We start from the raw sequence: 21,607 nt of genomic DNA, 5'->3' as shown, positions 1-21,607 counted from the left end.
CTGGCAAAGAACTTATCTACATTTTATTCAGTCCCTGAGACTGTGTGAGGCTGAATTTAAAGGTGACAGACTAGTTTATTAGGTAGAAGAAATTTCAAGATAGCATAGCATTCAGCATAGCATTGTTGGGTACTTTCTGCAGATTAATAGTGAGAATCGGGAATAAAAAGTAGAGTTCCGGAATTTGAAAAACTTGCAGTTTGGCCTGAAAAGAAGCACAGAAAAAGTTGAGGCCAAAGAAGATGTAAATTTGAAAGGATTAACACTGTGAAAAAGAAGCCAGTGCTGGTGTGGTGTCAGCACATACCTGTAATCCCAGCTACTCAGGGGGCTGAAGTGGGAGTATCACAAAGTCAAGGTCAGCCTGAGCAATTTATTGAGATCAAGACTGAAAAAAAAAAGAAAAGAAAAAAGACATGGGCTTAGCTCAAAGCTCCCTGGGTTAAATCTTCAATAAGCTTGGAGGAGGGGTTGCTTTGCACCAGGATATTAGGAAAGATGCCTTGAGGGCATCTCAGAAACTGTCAGTCCCCACCTATCACAGGCTCAATGGTATAAAGCTGTAAGCTCCTTCAAAAGATTGTTTTGAGTAGAGAGCACCAGGGCACCTTGCTCACATAGCACAACCTAGGAAGTTGTTTCCCCGGGACTCACTTCACCGTGTTAAATGATCCAGCTACTCAGAGGATGCTGCAGCCATGGTCCAAATGAGCACAGCTGGCAGCTGACCTCAGTATCATCCACATGATGAGGTTTTTACAGACATGCAGAGTTGAAGTTTTCACCCAGATTTCAAAGGAAAACCAGGTAGAATGTAGCAGGGTTAGGGGCTCTGCAGCCAGCTCCCAAGAGGGTGATGCATAGAGCTGTGCGAGTGAAGCTTAACTTGCAATGGTGACTCCAGGAAATTAGAAATTTCAGAAATGTGGACTGTCTCCAAGAAAAGCCATGAACAACAAGCAGAGCCACTGCAAGAGAGTGGCTATGTGGGCTGCAACTATGATAGCAAGGACATAGGGGCAGGACCCTTTGGAGCTCTTCCTGTCACCACATGACCATATGCTAGATAGTCGTGAGCTACAGGATTTAATGTTTACCCTCCTGGGTTTTGGTCTTGCTTTGGTCTGATCCTATTCCTTCTTTTTGGAGAGGAACTGTTTATCCTATGTCACTGTTAAAAGTATATAACTTTTTTTTTTAACAGGGGTTGATAGTAAAGAGAGTATCAGAAGAGACTTTGAACTTGAACTTTTGAGTAATACTAGAAATGTTAAGACTACATAATCTCTTGGGGATGGACTAGACGCATTTTGCTTTATAAGACAGACATGAGCCTTTGGGAACAAGGGGTGGATATTATAGCTTGAACCTGAGATGGCTTTTAAAAGCTCATGTGTTGAAGTCTTAGTCCCCAGCTGGTGGTGCTTTAGGGAGATGGTGGAACTCTAGGAAGTGGGACCCATTTGGAGAAAGTAGGTTCTCCCTCCCTCTCTCTCTGTCTCTCTCTCTCTCTCTCTCTCTCTATATATATATATATATCATATATATATGATATATATATAACAATCATGATATATATATATATATCATATATATATATATATATATATGATATATATATATATATATATATCTTCCTTGGCCACTAGAAGGTGAGCAGCTATCTTCCATTATCTCCCACCATGGACATCTGCCATGATCTGCCTCTGTACATGCTCAAAACCTACCTGGCCAAGCGATCATGGACTAAAACTGTGAGCCAAAATAAATCTTTCCTCCTTTAAATTGATTTTCTTAGATATTTTGTCACAGATGTGGAATGCTGACTAACACAAGTTCTAATCCCTGTTCCATATGACAGCCTTTCAGATATTTATAAATAGATATTATGTCTTCCTTTAGCCTTTCTAGGAAAAGAGTATTTTCTAAAGTAGTCCCCAGATGACAGTTTCTTGTTCTGCCCATCCTGGAAAATATGGCCTCTAAGCTGAACACAGTGCCAGTATGGATCTCTTATCATTTTTGTGAATTTCAATCAGTCTTTTGCCAAAATGGGAATTATAAGTCATAAAATTTAAGCAATACTTTCTGAGTTAGAAATGTGGCAGTTTTCTTATACTGACAAATTGGCTGTGAACTTAATGATCCTACAAAATGAGTCATTTGAGTTGGAACATTAATTTATTTGAGCAGCCGCGTCCACATCACTCTGAGGAAAGTGTCATTACTTTGTCCCTACACACACCACACATCTTCTCAAAAAAGTCCCAATGCTTGACTATGGAACCAAGTGCTCAGGCTTCCTTTCTTCTTTCCCATTCCAACTCTCTGACCCTGGAGGAAACAATGTTCCTTGGGAAGAATGTATAGTTGGAACACTCACCTGGCCACATCTTTCCCAGTAAGAGAAATAAATTACTGCTTGAGACTGAAATTCAGTGGGGCCACATGCTTTGTATGAGAGACAGGATCTTCATTAAAAAACTGGGTAGAGATTGAATCTTCAGGTTTGAGATAACCCATATGGCCAATAAGAACTGTTAGTGGATGGTGACAGGCAAGCAGAAATAAAGGAACATATTCAGTTCTTACAGTGGTGTTTTACACTTGATCTTAGCCAAAAGGCCGAGAAGCGATTTTACAGTGGTGTTTTGTCACAGGCTAATGAGATTCAGATGTTAAATTTTATGGACCAGTTGTTAAACACAGCCATTATTAAAAATTATGTAAACTTGCAACTTAAATTTTATTAAAGACAAAGGCAACAGATACTCAAAACCCATCATTTCCTAATATTTTAAATCTTATTCTCTTGAGATTATTTTTGTTGATCACATATCTATAAGATTGAAATGTTATATAATGCTATTATTGTGCATCTGCTCTCAACTCCAAGTTCAGTGATGTCACATTGGTAACTTGCAATCAGCAACAGTGGGAGTATTCACACCTCTGAAATCAGCAAATACTATAAATAAGGGCATCCCTTTCACCCCTGGCTTGTCAAACATTTCCCAGCACACTACTTCCCTGCAATAAGCCTTCCCATCCTGATCCAAGAACACTTCAACACTACACCCAACCAACTCCTCTTCAACAAGGACTGCAGTCATTGATCTCATCATTTCGCCCAATAATTATAAAGAGCAAAGTAAACATTTCTGTAGTTTTTTTCTTCTTTTAAACATGTGTGCGCGCACACACAGTGTGTCTTTGAAAGATTTTATTCACACATTTATGCTTTGTCTGTTTCCCTAAATTTCAGAGTCAATTTGAATTTTGTAATAACATAGAGTTGGCATGTTGGATATGCAGTCTCAGAAAGCAGAGTTTTGGGAGCTAATGGGGATACTTCATTGTTTTCTGGTGTTTCTTTTCTGATGGATGGGACAATATGAGAAATCTCCAAGGGCATCCTTCTTCTTAAATTATCTCTTTTTTTCATGGTACTGGAGCAGGTTAATTAAAGATACACCAAAGTTTCTCCTCGACTCCCAGTTTCATTAACCTTATAACTTAATCAACATTCCCATTTAGTGTTAACCCTACCCAAAATGCTTTTGAGATGTTGTACCCTGTAATTAGAGAAAGTCAAAAGGAAATTGTCTAATTACTAGAGTCGAAGTATTTTTCATTTTTATTGTTAAAATAAAATACGAGGGCTAGGAGTGTAGCTCAGTTGTATAGTGCCTGCTTAGTATTCATGAATACCTGGGTTCAATTCATGGGTTCAATCCACAGCACCAAGAAAAAAAAGTCAAGTAACCAGAGGTCCTACACTTCATTGAACATCCCTGAGGTGGCTGAAAAGGGGAGAATGTAAAGAGTTAAACTCCTCCTTCAAGTTGCTGGTGGCAGTGGAGGGGAAAAGAATTCAAAATCTAGGAGAGAAGAAGGAAGAGTAGAGGGTTCCTGCCAATAATGTGGATGAGAAGCCAGTGACAACTATGAATCTGAACTTTAAATTCAGAGACAACCTGGAATTTACAAGTTGCTTGGAGGACCCAGTGATAAAGGGGTAGGGGATGAGAGTATTTTAATATAGCTAACATTCATCGAGTATCTATATTGTGCCAAGAACTATATTAAACACTAAGCATTTTGCTTATATCCTCTTTTCTTACATTATCTCACCAATTACCTTAACTAAATGACTCAGAGGAATAAATTCTATTCTCAAAGTACCTTATAGACTTCCCCAGAAAATATTTAGAAAATCTGGTTAATAATCATATTTAAAGAAACCCAATGTTATTTTATGGACTCAACTAGCTATGAAAGCCCAGAAAAGGATATTGATTAAATAAAGCTGACTTTATTAAATTTATTGAGGCCAAAAGACTACTTCAGTGAATTTTTGGAAGCAGTTTAAAAAGGAAGCTAGGAAAGGGTAGTTATAGGATTTGGGGATTCTGGCCCAAGTGGTTAAAGTCAACTGTTTTAGACAGAGAACTTACTTGGACAGAGCCATACTTCTACTGGAAGTCTGCCTTGTGTTACTTTATACTGGGATACAAACTATCTCTTATACTAGCTGCTTCCACCCAACCACTGTAAAATTAAAACAGATATGGAAGTTCAATAACTGATGTCTGCTAAATGAGACAAATGACCAAAGATAACCCCCTGCTCTGTTTTGTGAATTACGGACACTTGTAAAATTAGGCAAAGTGAAACAAGTTTTTGGTTCATAAAGTGGAGAATTGTGTGCAGTGCCTTTGGCAGTGGCTTTGAAAGACTGGATACCTTTATTTGCTGTGAGCAGGAACTAGCATTTAATAAGTTCCTGACATCAACATGTATTTTCCTTTTCTTGATTTGTTTCTCATTATCTCTCATTACATCTCCATTGCCTGAATGCAGGAACTCTTGAAGGTAGTTAGTTATACTTTTGATATTTAATATCCTTATCTTTCACAAGAATAAAAGCATTTCTCCCAAACTTCAAACACTTCCAATTCTTCCATAGACTCAGGGTGGTCTTGTTTGAATTTCTCACTGCTTCTAGATGTTGTTTGGATGTGCAAGTCCTAAATGAATCTTTTTCCACCTGCCAGATATGTGGAGCTTGTATGATAATATTTATCAACCTTTTTGATTGTGCTTTTGTAAGCACAGAGGAAAAAGCCTTTGTAAAAGTGACTATTGGTCAGACTTGATAAGGAGACACAGAATATACTTTTTATATTCCAAACTTTTTGGATATAAAAATTTTGCCTCTTTTTGGGGAGATGCATTAATCATGCAAAAAGTACCCCAGTTGTTTTCAGTGTTGTAAAGAGAGACTGGACAAAGAGAGTCATGTTCTTTGGATTTCATCTCCGAGAAAAGAAAGAATCTCAGAAATTGCTTTTCATCAAAGAGAAGACACATCTTTTAATAATACTAGGAATTGCTAAGTATGATAGAATGGAAAATTTCAAAACAGCAACATATTAATACTGAATGAAGTAGAGAATTCAGAAAAATACATACTTTTTAAAATAGATGGTGACTACAGGGATGATTTCTCTGAGTTCTGGAAATAAAAACTAGCCCATGGCAGAACTTCACAAAAGGAAAAGATCTCAGTATTGGTCTTGTCTTAGATTGGTAGGAACTAAGAAGCATCGGAATAATAAAAACACAAACTTTTAGGAAAAAATAGTTTTCAGAACATTTTTCCTTTTTACAGAAACAATGCTATGCCACCACCACCATCATCCCCGTCATCACAGCCATCATTACCACCATCATTAGTATTTATGGACTGTTATTGTTTATATCTAGATGTCCCCCAAAGCCTCCTGTGCTGCTCATTGGTGGGACTTCGGGGAGGAGACTGGATCGTGGGTGTGTGATACTCATCCCTGGATTAGTCCACTGATGGGTTTATGACTGGGGGTGATGTTGGCAGTTGAAGAGGTGGGTCACTGGGGGCATGGCCTAAAAAGGTATATATCCTCCTCCTCCCTTGATCCCTCTCTGCTTCCTGCTGCTATGTCATAAGCTGATTCTCCTTCCAGGCCCCTCTGCCATGCCACCCTACCTTGGAGCCAGCCTACTATGGACTGAAACCTCTACAGATTGTGAGCCAAAATAAGCCTCTCCTCCTTTAACTTGTAGTATTGGGTATTTTGTCCTGGCAATGACAAAGTAACTAAAACATGGACTAAGCACTGTACTGAGTACAAGTACTTGTATATCCCTCGCACTGTTTCACTTAACCCTCCCTAGTGAGAGGGTATTTATATATCAATATCAGCTTCATTTTATAGTTGAGATAACTTGGAAATTAGCTAACTTCCTCGAGATCCCACAGCTAGCAAGAAGAAGAATCAGGATTTGAACTCAGGCTATTTGGCTTCAAATCCCCTTTTCCATTTGTCTCTTTAAAAAATAGTTCTTCATAAGAAACCAAGTTCATATTTATAAGCTGTTATATCCCTATTCTTTTTTCTAAAGCCCTACATAGCCTTCTTAATATTTTATTTCCTACAATTTAAAAAATTCTAACATTCTAGGAAACCCAGTATTTCTTATAACTGGAATGCATTAAGAAAGATAAAAAAATCCTTCTCTCTCTCTCTCTCTCTCTCTCTCTCTCCCTCTCTCTCTCTCTGTCTCTCTCTCTCTGTCTCTCTTTCTCAAGGTGGGGTCTCATGCTATAGTTCAGGCTACCCTTGAACTCACTATGTAGCCTAGGCTGGCCTCAAACTCACAGCAATCCTCCTCCCTCAGCCTCTCCAATGCTGAGATTACAGGTGTGTACCACTGGGCCCAACTTGGAAATTCTTACTGTTGTACTGTCATAAAAGAACACAGATTTTCTTACTGTTTTTCTCTTTCTTACTGAGTTTTAAGAAAATTCTTATTAATTCAATTTTAATCATAACATTAAATTGAGCTTATTTAAATACACATTAATCTTAGGAAAATGGAAAGAATAATCTAAATTTTAAGAAACAATCATTTTTTCTTCAGAATCTATTCTCTCCTCATATCCAACACAGTTTATGTCAATATGTATATTCCATCCAAAAAAGAGAAGGGTAGCAAGGAACTGCTCATAGTCCTCACTGTAATAACAGAACTTGTGCCTCAAGCTTTAGAAGACATGACTGCTCAGCAAGAAGCTAATTTCTTACCAAAGCATATATACATAATTGATGCATAGAACTTCTGCCTCATTTCCTAAAACTGTGCACGCTTGCCCTTACTCCTTCTCTTCTCACTTCTCCTAAACTGACCACTCCAAAGAGGACATACTAGGAAATAGCAGAAAAACAATGAGGAAGGACAGTCTATCCCTGAACAACTTCCTGGATTATTTCTGAATGGCTACATGAAATAAAATCAATCCTATGAACTACTGAATTTGGGAGTGTGCTACAGTGACTGCGCCTATATTCTTATAGGATTAAATTTGACACTAGAATGTGATGGATTAAATCTGCCCCTGCCCCAATTCATTGGTTGAAGAACTAATCTCCCATGAAACTGTATTTGGAGATAAGGCTTGCAAACAGCTACTTAATATTAAATGAGGTCAGCTGGGTGTGGTGGCACAGTCCTGTAATTCCAGCACCCTCTAAAAGCTGAGACAGGAAGATCACAAGTTCAAGCCCAGCCTAGGCAACCAACCCAGTGACTTACAAGAACCTGTCTTAAAATAAAAAATAAAAAAAGGGCTTGAGATGTAGCCCAGTGCAAAATCAGTTCCCATTACTGCAAAAAAAAGTTAAATGTGGTCATAAGGATGGGTCCCAAATCCCATAGGACTGATGTCCCTACAAGAGGAGAGATACGAGGAATGTGCTATATGAGAAAACCTTAAGAGAGGGCTCTCTGCAAGCCAAGGAGAAAAGTCCAGGAGAGATTCAAGCTGCTGGCATCTTGATCCTGGAATTCCAGTCTCCAGAACTGTGAAAAACAAATTTTTCTTACTTAGTACATCTAGTCTTTGGTATTTTATTATGTAGCTCTAGGTAACTAACATAGAGAAGTGGAAAAGTGCCCTCATAACTAAAAGTGAAAATATGTGGCTTTGGAATTATTGCCAAGCAGCAGACAGTGAGGAAACACATTGTGGGGTGGAAAACTAGAGACCTTTGTTATGTTTTAACAAACCACTAGGTTAAACTGTCACCAGCAATAGATTGGAAGGCAGACTAACTATGAGGAAAGAGGAATGATGGGAAAGAGTAGAACAATGATGTTGGTTGGCTGTTGTTTAGTAAGGTACTGTTCTAGACTATTTTGTGTTGCTATAAAAAAATACTCCAGGTTGGGTAACTTACAAAGAAGATTATTTAGCTCACCATTGGTTTAGCTCCAGAGCATGGCATTTGCATATTCTCAGCTCCACTGATGGTGTCACGGATGAAGTCATCACCATCGTAGGGGCACACATAAAAGTGATAATCAGCAAGTGCAGAATGTTTCAGGGAAGGTGCTAGGCTCCCTTACAACAATCTGTTCTTGTGGAATCCAGTCCAGTTCCAAGATCTGAATGAATCCCTTCTGAAGGCTGTGGCCCCATGACTTCACCTGTTAAAAGTTTCCACTCCCTCAACACTATTGCATTGAAAATCAAGCCTCCAGTATATGAATCTCAGTTGCACATATGATATCCAAACTATAAAGGCATATGGTAAATAGTTGAAGTGAGATTTTAAATCCAAATATTAAATTTAAAAAATGGCTTGCATGCAGCTAACACAGCTTTTTGCATAAGCTGTGCTTATGCCTTGAAGTTCATCTGCTTCTGTACTCCAAAGAGCTGGAGATGTGATTATTTTTTAGTCTTTTCTACAAGTCTCCATTACATACTACTAGCCAGACAAGGAATCAGTGCTGTAGAAGAGACTAGATGAAGGGTGTTGTATTCGCACTTAAACTCATTTTTCCAAAAGGCTTCAAGGTGGCTGTCATTAAATTGAGTTATAGATGTATAGGTAAATAGTGACTGCAGGCTCAAGAACTATAACCAGAATGGCTCTTTGGCTATAACTACTTTTGCATGAAATGACTGAAAGCAAATGGACCAAAGACCTACGATAGTGTTTTATTTGTTTGTTTGATTTGTTTTTATGGTACTTGTGATTGGACCCAGGGCCTTTACACTGAACTATATTCCCAGCCTCCCTCCCCTTTTACTCTTTGAGATGGGGGTCTTGCTTAATGCTAAGTTGCCCAGGATGGGCTTGAATTTGTGATCTTCCTTGCGCAGAGTGCTGAGATTACAAATGTGTGCCACACTGAGCTTCTTACTGTTTTTGATGGTATTGTAGTAGCCTTAAAATGCTAGATGATACTCACCACTCAAAATTCATGGTACAATATTATGAATTGAGTTCAGATGTTGAGACTGAAAATTTCACACACACACACACACACACACACACACGAGGCTATGAAAAGGTTATTATTCACATACTGAGACTTTCTAGGGAAACAGAACATGTTCCCAAGTGGGTCTAGAAATGGTAAAACTGGCTTGGAATTTATTCTTGGGTGAGAGGCTGAGGTGAAGGTTACTGTAAGAAGGCCAGGATTTGTGTGATTTGAACTTCTGAAGCCAAAGGAAGAGCCACCCAGGCTTTTATCAGCTTTGTCATCCAGCTGTGGAATGTAAGGGGAAAGGGGAATGGTGAAGTTTGAAAGTGGTCAGAAATCCATTAAAAATGGAGTTGAGTCTTCATGACAGTCAAGTGAACTTTAACCCTGGCCTATGAAAGTCTGTGTTTGCTTAATACTAAGACTTAAATTCCTAAGGCAATTTGGGGTTATGAATCTGCAGCAGCAGAAATGGTAAGAAAGGGGACTGGAAGCTGTAATACTTCTTAAAGTGGATGAGGAGGTTGATTAGCAAGAATTTCCTAGAGCTCAAACTAGGAGCCAGAGAGGACACTGGACAAGAGAATTATTCCCTGTCAGAGCAAGGGATCTTTGCCATGCCTGCTCAACAGATTTTCATCATGGCATGGGCCATTGATTACTGTCCACATTTCTTATCTTTTACTCCGATATTAATTTTCCCTCTTTTTTTCTTTCTCTGGGGAGTTTCAGTAGGACACATGTCTAGCTGGAGATAACAAGTGTCAGCTTTCCTTGAAACTAGATATAGCTCTGTAGTAAGTATTGATGAATGAACTGTGGATAGGAGTGATGGGCAAAAGTTCCTGGAAAGGAAATAGCTTGCTCTCAACTTTCTTTTCCAAGATGGAAGGCGGATGTCCTTTGAGACAGCAGTGACCCATGGAATGTACAAGTCCCTTGTTAATGCAGAAAACAAGGCAGACAAATGCTAGATCAATAACTTGTGAAACAGAGATGGCCAATCTATTCTTCACTTATCTACTATAGTCCTTTGGGCTAGCTGCGTGAGGAAGAAATAAACTTGTTTTACACAAGTCATCATATTTTGGGGTCCTATGTTATAGCAGCTCAAAAAGAAAATGAAAATATTAAGAAGTTTCTTTACCTTTTACAATCTTAAAATGTCCTCTCCTTGTTCTTTTAGGTTTTACCTTTAATGACAAGTGTGCCAGTCAATCTTAATTGTCAACTTCACTGGATGAGGAGACTCCTACAGAGGTTATTGGATCATGAGGGATTAATATACTGATGTTCATAGCCAAATATGCTTTTAGGAGCTGGGCCCAGATGGAGGCAGGTCACTGGAGCTTTGCCTTTTGATGGTAATATTTCTTGCTGGTTCTCTTCCCCTGGGCTCTGCTTCCTGGCTGCCATGAAATGAGTGGCTTTGCTCCCTCATTCCCTTCTGCCATGATGTTCCTGCCTTTCCACTGGTCTGTGGACTGAGCCCTCTGAAACTGTTAGCAAATTTAAACCTCTCATTTGTAATAGCAGCTATCAGGTATTTTGTCCCACCAATGGGAATGCTGAATAATAAACCTAGTATAAATAAGAAGCCTCAAATTTAACTGACTGTAAACAAGTCAGACCCTAAACCTAATTGTGACCTTATGCATTCAGTATGCTTTTCCTCTCTACCTACAGAATGCAGGTGTATATATTCTATGGGGTCAAAAGGAAGTATCTGGTTAATATAAATCATGAGTATCAAACTGACAAATGAAGACTCACACTGGTATATGTCAAAATTTTTTTCCAACACAGATATATGTCCATACACTACTAAGTTTGATCTACTCTCTGTAATTGATTAATCATACATAAATGGATAAAGATAGAATGGATAAAGTGACTTCATTTCCCACTATGTGATGCAAAGATGATGATTTCCTTTGATTCCCAGTTTCCTATTAGTCTATGCTTCAGAATAGTTTGCTGTGTTGCTAAGACAACAAGGATCCAGCAACAGAAAACTGGGATTGAAGTCAAGGTAGTTAGTAGTTAGCTGCCTCAAAGGATGTCACAAATAATGTATTCAAGGCCACTTTTCACAGGCCTGTAACAATTTAAAAAAAAGGTGATTAAAAAAAAAAGTGATTGTACTCATCCAACATTCTTCCACAGAGGACCAGGACATCCTTGATAACTTGAAAATACAGGTATGTACACTGAAAGTCAGAAAACAGTATTCCAATAATAGAGATGTTCTAAAGCCCTGGGGAAAAAAACTGAGAGGAACTTGTTCTTAAACTCTAGTTTGCCATTATTCTAATAGGAAAATATTTGTAGAAGATAAGAAAGAAAAAACATTATGTCAGTTGTTCCTCTACTAAAAATGTACATTTTGTCTAAACAAAGGCTTGATTCAAGGTGGTAAATAAATATGGTAGGTGTGATACTCTCTGAGACCTGCGACTGATATTCAGAATTTTAGTTTATGAATGGAAGCAAAGAAGAATGTACTCCTTAGTGCACTTTTGATCAAGACACAGAAATCTCAGCCACAGAAGTGGAACAGTGATGCATCTCCATGTTTCTCTGAACAGTTGCTGTAATCTTCCTATTGTAATACCCAAAACATCAAGGCAAGGGCAAAACAAAAAAAAAAAATGCTTCAACTAACTTTGAATTGTTCCCTGACCTAAAAGAAATGAGAAATGACAATAGCATTTAGCTATAAGCTGAAGAGTCTCCCTCACATAATGTATATTTTATTGCACCAAGATAAAAATCCAACAAAAATAACAAACAAATGAATAAAGGAGCCCTGTGCTCTCAGAGCTTGGAAGGCTTTCTTTAGAATCCTCATCTCTAAAGATGGAATCTGGTGAACAATAGTAATGAAGTAAAGTCAGAAGGTGGTTAATGTTTCCCCTACCCTTGAGGGAAAGAGAAAGGAGTGAGTGGAGACTGAGTTACCAATGCATAATTCCTTTGTTCAAGCAGGAGTCAAAAGATACTCTTTACTCATGGAAACTGAAGGTTATGCAGTAAGGTCAAGAGTTCTGCAGGAATTCTATTGTTAAGTATAAGTTAAATCCACTGAGTCAAATAAGAAATAGAAAATCTTTTTTTTAAAAAACCCTAGTGTTCTAAGCATAAAAAAGAAAATAGAAAAGAACACAGACCACTCTATTTTAATATTTTAAGTAGCATAAATCATAATGGTTTGTATACTACGCTATACAATAATATACTGTTACTTTCCAAAGAAAATCAACTTCTTATAGGGTTTTTTCAAACAGTTGCTCCATATAGCTAAGGGCTTGACCCTTAGCCATCACTATGACACATGGAATATAAGTGATGAAGTTCCAAGTCTTCCAATTGTGCCTGTTTCTGCTGCCACTGAGGGAGGAGCCTCTCGGAGAGCTGTCGTGCCCCTTCCATCTCCTGCACCAGGAAACGCGGGCTCTGCAGGTGCGCGTGTGCCTACATGGGCAGCTTCTGTGCTATGCTTCCCACAAGCCTGCTCCACTTTAAGAGAACTTGCGCTTCTTCATGGCCTCTGCCTTCACCGCCAGGCTCTTGGCACAGATGGTCAGGACCACAATGAGAACACCCACCACAAATGTCACCACGGGCCAGAGGAAGCAATGCAGGAGGACAATCTCATCATGTGTGCGGTGCAGGAGCACGTCATCTGGTCTGCAAGACAGTGGAGAATGAGAAAGAGTGGTCAACTGCCTTAGCATGGCATTGAAAATCCTTTGCAATCAGGAGCCAAGCTCTTGTTTCCCAGCCCAAAGGGAATAATCATCCTTGAAAATGAAGTCCTCATTCTGACTACAAATACTGTACTTTGTGATTCAAATCCATTTCAAAAATTATGGGCTCTTGAATCAAGTAATTGGTGCAAATTTGTACATCACCTATAATTTGCATATTGCAATGTGTCAAAAGTGCAGCAATCACTTGTGCTATTATGTTCCCCCATTTTGAGTTGTTTAATGTATTCAGTTTTCTCACTTATCCTGTAATATTCATTGATCAAGGGACTTGAATTACTCTAAAAATTATTGATGGATGGGCCTTCGCTAACAAACCTAAACTAGACTTCAGCACTTAGGTCAGACCCAGATAAACTTAATTCAGAAAAACATGTCAGTTAAAGCCACTGTTTGGATTAGTCAGAAAGACAGACAGTTTTGCTGTGTGAACTTCAGGTTTTTATTAAAAATGGACAATGGTTGAACTGAATGTATTTTTCTGTGCTCCTGAGTGTCAGGATTAGCCATCACTCTGAACCACTGACCACACCCCCAATTTTGTGGTACTGGGTACTGACTGAACCCAGGGCCTTGCACACAGTAGGCAAGCACTCTATCAATGATACCTATCCCCAACCTTGATCACTTTATCTTAATAAATCTTGAAATATCTTGGTAGCATATTTGTCTTATCAATGTGGGGCTGTTTTTCAAGTCTTGTACTGGTATCCTTGATAGGAAGTAAAAATGAGATATGCTCCTCAAGCCATAGTCTCTCATCTTTAGCACTAGAGGGATCCTGGGAATTGAGCTTTCATATAAAAGGTTTATATTTTACCAGATACTTCCATTTCATCTGCAGGAAGTTTTGTTCAGTTATATTAGAGTAGCTGTGCCTCCTCCAGAAAAAGAAGAAAATAGTGCAGAATAATTTGTCCAGTTGCCCTCAAGAACATCAAAGGCTTCAGAGTACAGGGACAGTGCATTTAACAGAGAAATGCATTGCTGAGGAGCACTCATTAGTCACAGCTCTCATAATTCAGAAGCTATTTTCTCAGAGGAATGAAAAAGGCCACTGGGTACTTCTTTTTTACCTGTAGTGAAGTTTTCATGTAGCATAACAGAAACAGTTATACAGACTGGTTTTGAAAATTTCTTATCCTTGCACTGTTTTTCTCTGTTGCATAATTTCAAATTTTGCACACAGAGTGAGATTTTAATGGCATTTTATTTCCCAATATTTCAGTTATAATTTATATTAAATGAGTGTCAAGTCATTGTAACAATTAAAGCTAATATTATCGCAGTTTGCAGAAATTACTCCAGTTACTGAATCCTATGGCAACATATTCTTCAAAGCTTGGGTTTATGTACACATATTAATGTGCATATCCTTTTCCCTACAAAGTCCAATAGGGCTGTGATTTTGCTATTTCCTGTTATTCTACACATACACGTGTCTTTAATTGCACTATGTGGTTGCCTTGATGTCTTGAATTGATTAAAAATGTTTACCTCTCATGGTCACTTTGACTTTGGGGAAGAGCCAGAAGTCAAATGGTGCCAAAGCAGGTGAATAAAGTGGTGGATGAGGACTCACCATAATGTTTTTATGAGCCTGCCTTTTCATTAGATTGCACTCAGCAGTAGAGTTCACTGTATTTTGATCATATCTCATAAAGACATGAAAGAGAACTTCCAAAACTACTTCAGAAAGTGGCATGAATAACAGAATGTGTTCAAAACAAGGGGGAGTAGCCTGAGGAGGGTTAGTGGCAATGTGTCTTTTACTATAACATATTTTTTTTTTGGTACAGGGGATCAAACTCGAGACCTTGTGCTTGCTGGGCAGGCAGTGGAACCACTGAGCTAAATTCCTGGCCCTATAACACATTTTTAAAAATTTCATTGACTATATTTTTTGATTACCTCTTTTAGTGATTGCTAAATAACTGCTTGCTACTGATGAGCCTGCCCCTTTTGCAGCCTTACTGTCCATACATACTGTAAAGACACAGTATGACTGGGATCTGAAAAGTAGAGGCCAAGGTTCAAAAACAAGCAGAGTACACACAGGACAGTCAGAAACACAATTTCAGCCTTTGAAATCCCCTTTCCCAGTACTGCCATGATTCTTTTCTCAGCTCCAAGTAACCACAGCTGTCAGCGATGACAGCTAAGTGTGCAAGGGTAAAAGCTGTCTTCTGATTATCTTCTTTCTGGGAAAGTCTCTTCTTTCCTCTAGAATCTACCAGTACAAAGATGAGCTCTAGATTCATCAAAAGGTTGTGAGGATGAGGAGGTGAGCAACAGAGTGAACGTACTTAAAACCACTTGCTATGGTTTGGACCTGAAATGTCCCCCAAAAGCTCATTTAGTGAAGGGAATGCAGCAATGTTCAGAGGCAGGGCCTTTGGGAGGTGACCAGATCACCAGGACTCTAACATCATCAATGGATTAACCCAGTGATGGACATAATTTAATGCAGTGCTGAAAAATGACAGAAATTAGGTGGGGCCTAACTGGAGGAAGTAGGGCATCACCGGTATCTCTTTGAAGGGTATGTTTTGTCCCAGGACACTTCCTCTGTTTCTCAGTCTCCCTCTCTTGGCTTCCTGGCAATGAGGAAGTGAGCAGCTTGGCTTCATACCACATGCACCCTGCTATAATGTTCTGCCTCATCACAAGTCCATGGCAGCAGGACACAAGGACCACAGACTGAAGTTTCTGAAACCATGAACCAAAACAAACCCTTTCTCATTTAAGTATGCTGCTCTCAAGTATTCTGTCATAGCAATGGAAATGTGACTAACACACCACTAAACTGTACTTTTTTTTTTTTTTTTTTGGTACTGGGGATCAAACTTGGGTCCTTGCACTTGCGCAGCAGGCAGCGAAACCACTGAGCTAAATCCCCGGCCCACTAAACTGTACTTTTAAATGGTTAAAGTGTCTAAAAGAAGAAAAAAGGGAGAGGAAAGAGTGGAGGACTTGGATTTTTAACACTATTTTAGTAAATATGCATGTAATTTCCATAAGTAATATGTTTTTTGCAGCTAATTTTTTTAGTAAAATGTTTCAATGTGGATCCTCTCTAGTATTCCTTCTCCAGTCATTACAACTGATGTTCAATCCTTTAACACAATATTATACAATTGAGCCAGAAAAATAACCCAGATGAGGGTCGTTGGAACCACTATACCTGTTTTTTCAAATAGTCTTTAGAACATGTATTGAAAACAAATGTGAGTAAAAAAAATGGGGGGAGGGTTATAACAACTGGAAAATGCTAGCCTGGGAAACTTATTTTGTTCAGGCATTTCTTGGAATTCTACCTCCCCTACAAACCTGGAGGCAATACTTTATTTCAAATGATAAAACAATACCATCCACTTTCAGTGAGCCATAATGAATTTGTAACTGCTTCAAAAGCCCTTTTTGAGGTAGAAATATTAAATATAAATATACACACATTTCTTTACAGATAATTCATGTCTATTTCCATTTCATGCAATGCTAAGATTCCCCCACAGTCTCCTTCAATAGGAAAAACTTATTCCTCTGAGTAACAGTGCTTAGGTTCATCACTTGGTTATATGATTTACTGAGATTCCTCTAAGTTGGTCTTTGTCCTAAATTTGGCTTATTGAAACTGGGATTGCAATGCCTTAGTTGGAGGCAGTCCCTTGCCTCAGTTTCCTCTAATTTTATCAGTCAAGCAGCTTTCAGATTGGCTAGCCAAAAAATTACTGTAAAAGAGTCTGGACTTCGAATTCAGTTGCAATAATTATACAGTAGGTACTGAAGAGAAACATTTAAAATATACATGCAAAAAAAAGATGATTATTTTATGCCTAAGGATTTTTAAAAAGTAAGCAAGAGGGTTCTTGTACAGCACACAGAAATTCTGGATGAGAGAGGTACAGATAATCCTAGGTGAGATCCTAGGTGAGAGAGGTACAGATACAAAAAAAGAGAAAGTGCTGTAAGTAACCACAGAAATTTCTAAAGGATTGGCACTTTCCCAACTTTCAAAGTATATTGTGACAGTTATAATAGTACTTTTCTAATTTGTTTTCTGAGTTTTACCCTTCATTTATTATATGTGTTAGCTACTTTCCTCTCATTGCTGAGACAAAATATCCAGCACCCAAAGTTAGAGGAGAAGGAGTTTATTTGGTTTATAGTTCATAGAAGTTTCAGTCCATAATCAGTTCGCTCCGAGGCTGGGATGGCAAACAAGCATCACAGAGGAGAAACGAGATGGTGCACACAAGGCAGCAAGGGTATCAGGAGAGGGTTACCAATGTCTTTCTGTCCCTTTTATCTTATTCGATACCAGGATTAGGGCAGTGCCAAACTAATCACTCATGTGTAGTGAGTGGTTCAGTAATCACACACCCTTAAGCCCAGCATCATGCTAGATTAAACTGTCTCTGAAAAAGACAGTCCCACCTCATCTGCTCGAGGCTTTGGGGGGACATCTAAACACAAACCATAACACTACTTTAGAATTCAAAGTTGAAGGATCCAGAAATCTGCATTAAAAAAACAAAACCCTCTGGGTGAATCTGTCTATAAAGAAGCATTGTCTAAAGTTGTAACAGTTTTTTAAAATGCAGTAAGAAATATGAAGATATTTAGCCAGGTATATCCCAAAGTGCCTAATTGACACTCATGTCCAGGTAATTTTCGTGATCTCCACATACTGTTATGACAAATTTATACTGTAGAAAGGAAATCTGGGGTAAGACAAAGGGCTGGGAGGGGAAAGACAGATACAAACTAAGGGATGAATATACAGATTATGTGCTAAACTGGTCCACAGAAGGCCCTCTGTTCTAGCTGGGAGAAAGATACTCCACTGGCTAGAAGTGGTGGTAGTCAAATGAGATAAAAAGACAAAGATTTGTTATATATCACCCAAAATATAGAAAATATACTTCCTTTGACTTTATCTCATCAAATGGGAGTCCTTCCATTCTGCAGTGTATGTTCTGTTGACTAATAGGGAGAGAAAATGGTGATCTTTCTCCTTCTTTAATAGGAGGGGAAATAACTTAAACTTGATCAATTTATATAAAACTTTGAACTGCATTATAATTTACTAGTATTGGGCCAGGGATTTAGCTCAGTGGTTGCGCCACCTGCTTCGCAAGCACAAGGATCTGAGTTTGATCCCTGGTACCAAAAAAACCCCCAAAAAACAATAATTTTACTAGTATTGGATGATGGAAACTATACCAAAACAAGAGACAAGATGACACAATTCAAAGTGCTTTCTCCATGAGATCCTAGAGAAAACAGAGACCTTTCTAGATTTGTTATCATAAGTACTTCCTGTTGCTCTCAGCAGATAATTTTTCTTTTCATGTAGTCAGCTAGAAAGTTAAGATTTGGCCTATCTCAACACAATGATACAACTTTCTTATGCCAACCACACTCCTATTGCCTTGCCTTTTTTTCTTACACATTTCTAATTTATCCTCTTAAATCCTCTTAATTCTTGTGTGTGTGTGTGTGTAAGAATATATGACAGGGACTGATGCTAAGCATGTGTTCTATCACTGAGCTGCATACCTACCTCCAATCCTCTCAATCTTTAGGAAACTCATTCAACCTTTCTTAAAATAGACACATACACACACACACATACACACACACACACACACAAGTATCAATTAAGTGCTTATATTTACATATCAGGTATATTATAAAGCATTGAAACTTTTTAGTTGTAAAGTTTTACTGATATTTCTATGAAAAATAAAGTACTACATCATTACAGGAATTTGCACATATGCATTTTGATAAAATCTTAAAAGTCTAAAAGTGCTTTATCATTACTTCAATCAAAATAATTCCAGGCATAACTTCATTCCCATACGCCAGGCCTCTGTCATAGTAGCAGAACCAAAAGATACCAAAAATGTGATCATTTCATTGTCCAGGCCTTTTGAATAGTGCTTTCTAGGCCTGCTTTAAATCTTAATTATTTATAACATGACCTATTTTCAAAAAAGAATCTGAAATAGATAACAAATATGTCAACACAATAAAATCCTTAGTCTGAGTGTAAAGAACAAGTGTGATGTAATTAGAATGGAGGAAAAAGTAAAAGCTCTAGGTTAAGAAAAGTTACTAAAGTCAGCCCAAATGAAATGTATCTCTGAGTCTCCCAAGCACCCAATGCGGGGGGGGGGGGGGGGGGACAACGAGTTACCCAACTGCCATTATTACAAGAAAAGGAAACAACAGTTTGTCAGAATAACCTTTTGGCTGTCACTAAGCTAGAAGAAAAATTCTGTGTGCTTTCACATAAAGTAATCTGTAAAACACATTTAAAAGGCCCTGAACAGCAGGTTTACAAAGCTGACTAACAATAAAATTATTGAGGAGCTTTTGTAATACTGATTTCAAGGCTTCAGATCTACTGCATCAGACAAAGATTTCAAAGAGCTTTCCAGGCAATGCTGACAGCTGCTCACACCTGGGAACAATTACTGATTTAACCAATGCTTTTAAACATCAAATATATCAGCCTAGTTTGTACACAGTTTAAGATTCCAACCACTGAGGAGCCTGGAGCGCAAGCACTCTGTGACCTTTGTCAGGTTATATTCCTGATATGGAGGGGACAAAATGAAATTTTATAATGAAAACCAAAAACTCTGACAAGTGTTCTTCCCCAGGTACCTTTATCTGCTTGGAGCTGGGTTTCAGACAGCCTCCGAAAGTTTTCCACATAAGTCTCAAATGTATAAACAAATATTTAAATGAAATGCCACTGGTTACTGTGTTACAGATTTTCAGGCAGAAATTATCAGTCATTGATATCTAACCTAGAAATTCTTGATGTGGTTATGTGTTAATCAGCTTCCCATCATTATAACAAAATGCCTGAGACAATTAACTTATAAAGAGAAAAGGCTTATTTTGGCTCACAATTTCAGGGGTTCAAGTCCCAGTTGGTTGGCCCCATTAATGTGGGCCTGTAGTGACACACTCCAGGAGTGTATGGCAGAATAAAGCTGCTCACCTCATCACCAGGAAGCAAAAGAGAGGGAAGAAAGACCCAGATCATACCATCCCCTTGAAGGGCATGCCTTCAATGACATAAAGACCTCCATTAAGCCCTATCTCTCAAAAACACCACTATCTCCCAGTAACCACACCCTGTGACATGAGTAACACAAAGGTCTTTGGGGACATTCAAGACCTAAACTATAGTAGGGTATTATTAAATGTTGTGGGTTTTAGCAAGACTACATACTATGGGCTTTTTAGAAGGAATTAAAACATACCCCGCAAAATACCTGATTTGATCTGCTGACTAATGGTTGTTAAAATATTTCAAAAGTTTATTTTATACTAAAACATGTTAAAGTGTTATAACTCAGTGATAGAGAATGTGCTTAGCATGCATGATGAGTTTGCTTCTTCAACACCAAAAAAAATTTAATTGTTTTGGCATAACTGAGTTGCCCTTGCTGAGAGTAAGTAGCTAAATGTGTAGTTGCTCTTGGAGGCAATCATAAGACTTTGCCAAGAGAAGAGACAAGTACACTTGCCTTCCTAAGTGATGATGGGAAAGCACTTGATCAGCTGATTAACAAGAGTGGGAATACAGGAACCAGAATGTAAAGATCCTTTGCAGTATTTCTTATGTTGAGTTGCTTTACTATCGGGACCTACTTTGGCCCCTGGAAGACATCTGAAATTCAGCATATGCTAAAAGAGGCCTTCTAAGAGTTTCCTTTATCTGAGCAACAACAGCAAATTCTGAGATGTGAGGCCACTATAAATTTCCTCTCTGGAGTAGTTTCATGGCCCCCAAGAAGAGAGGAAGACCAGCGATGCCTGCAAAGACAAACATTATGGTACATGCACCCTCCTAAAAATCGCTCCCACTGAAGCCTTTTCTTCCTCCTCCCTGGCCCCTACTAAGTTAAATATGTAACCTTTGAATCTATCACTTCTCTCTTGTTTTCTTTGAAGTTCCTGTGCACATAAAAATATAGTACTCAAAAACTGTATGCTTTTTCTCCTGTTAATTTATCTTTCATTAGTTTAATTCACAATCCTTAAGCACTAAACTTGCAAGAGTAGAGATCAAAGTTTTTTCCCTCCCCTATAGCATTATAAGTTCATTTTTGCTCATGTGGATCTGGTAATGATATTGTGTTAAAGCTTTTAAAAGCTTGGTAGGTGATTATATTAACTTCATGACCAGGAGCGGTGGCACATGCCTGTAATTCCAGCACTCTGGAGGCAGAGGCAGGAGGATCAACGCAAGTTTAAGGCCACCCTGGACTATGTAGTGAGTTCAAGGCTAGCCTGGACTACGTAGTGCGACCCTGTCTTGAAAAAACCAAAGCAAACCAAAACAACCAAAAAATGTGTTGCTCCACAGAAAGTTCCTATCTGTGAATTAAATGCTGATTATAGATCTATAAATGTTATTCACATCCTTGCTTTCTCCTTAACTGTCTTCTCCAAGCAGATTAAGTTACAATAGTAATGTGTCACTGTACATG

The 21,607-nt window shown here is 38.4% G+C and overlaps 1 protein-coding gene across 5 annotated transcripts in view; it reads right to left on the bottom strand.

Annotated features, from left to right (window-relative positions):
• Positions 1-12,481: 12,481 nt before the first annotated feature.
• The window catches only part of Kcnmb4 (potassium calcium-activated channel subfamily M regulatory beta subunit 4), a 71,164-nt gene continuing 62,038 nt past the window's right edge, over positions 12,482-21,607 (bottom strand). For 3 of the 5 annotated variants that reach the window (XR_002395056.2, XM_087192420.1, XM_004845048.4), the window contains one exon: positions 12,482-13,008. Coding sequence is in view for 2 of the 5 variants with exons in the window: in XM_087192420.1 (XP_087048546.1) it covers positions 12,840-13,008 (169 nt within the window). In the remaining 3 variants the exon portion in view is untranslated. The remainder of the gene's footprint in view (positions 13,009-21,607) is intronic. The other 2 variants (XR_015443462.1, XR_015443461.1) reach the window with 1 other exon arrangement.

This window comes from Heterocephalus glaber, unplaced genomic scaffold, assembly GCF_053883595.1.
Source record: "Heterocephalus glaber isolate CG9 unplaced genomic scaffold, H.glaber_assembly_v1.0 deba00001571, whole genome shotgun sequence".
NCBI classification, from domain to species: Eukaryota; Metazoa; Chordata; class Mammalia; order Rodentia; family Bathyergidae; genus Heterocephalus; species Heterocephalus glaber.
Note: the sequence above shows the minus strand (reverse complement) of the source record. Positions and strands in the feature narration are given on the sequence as shown.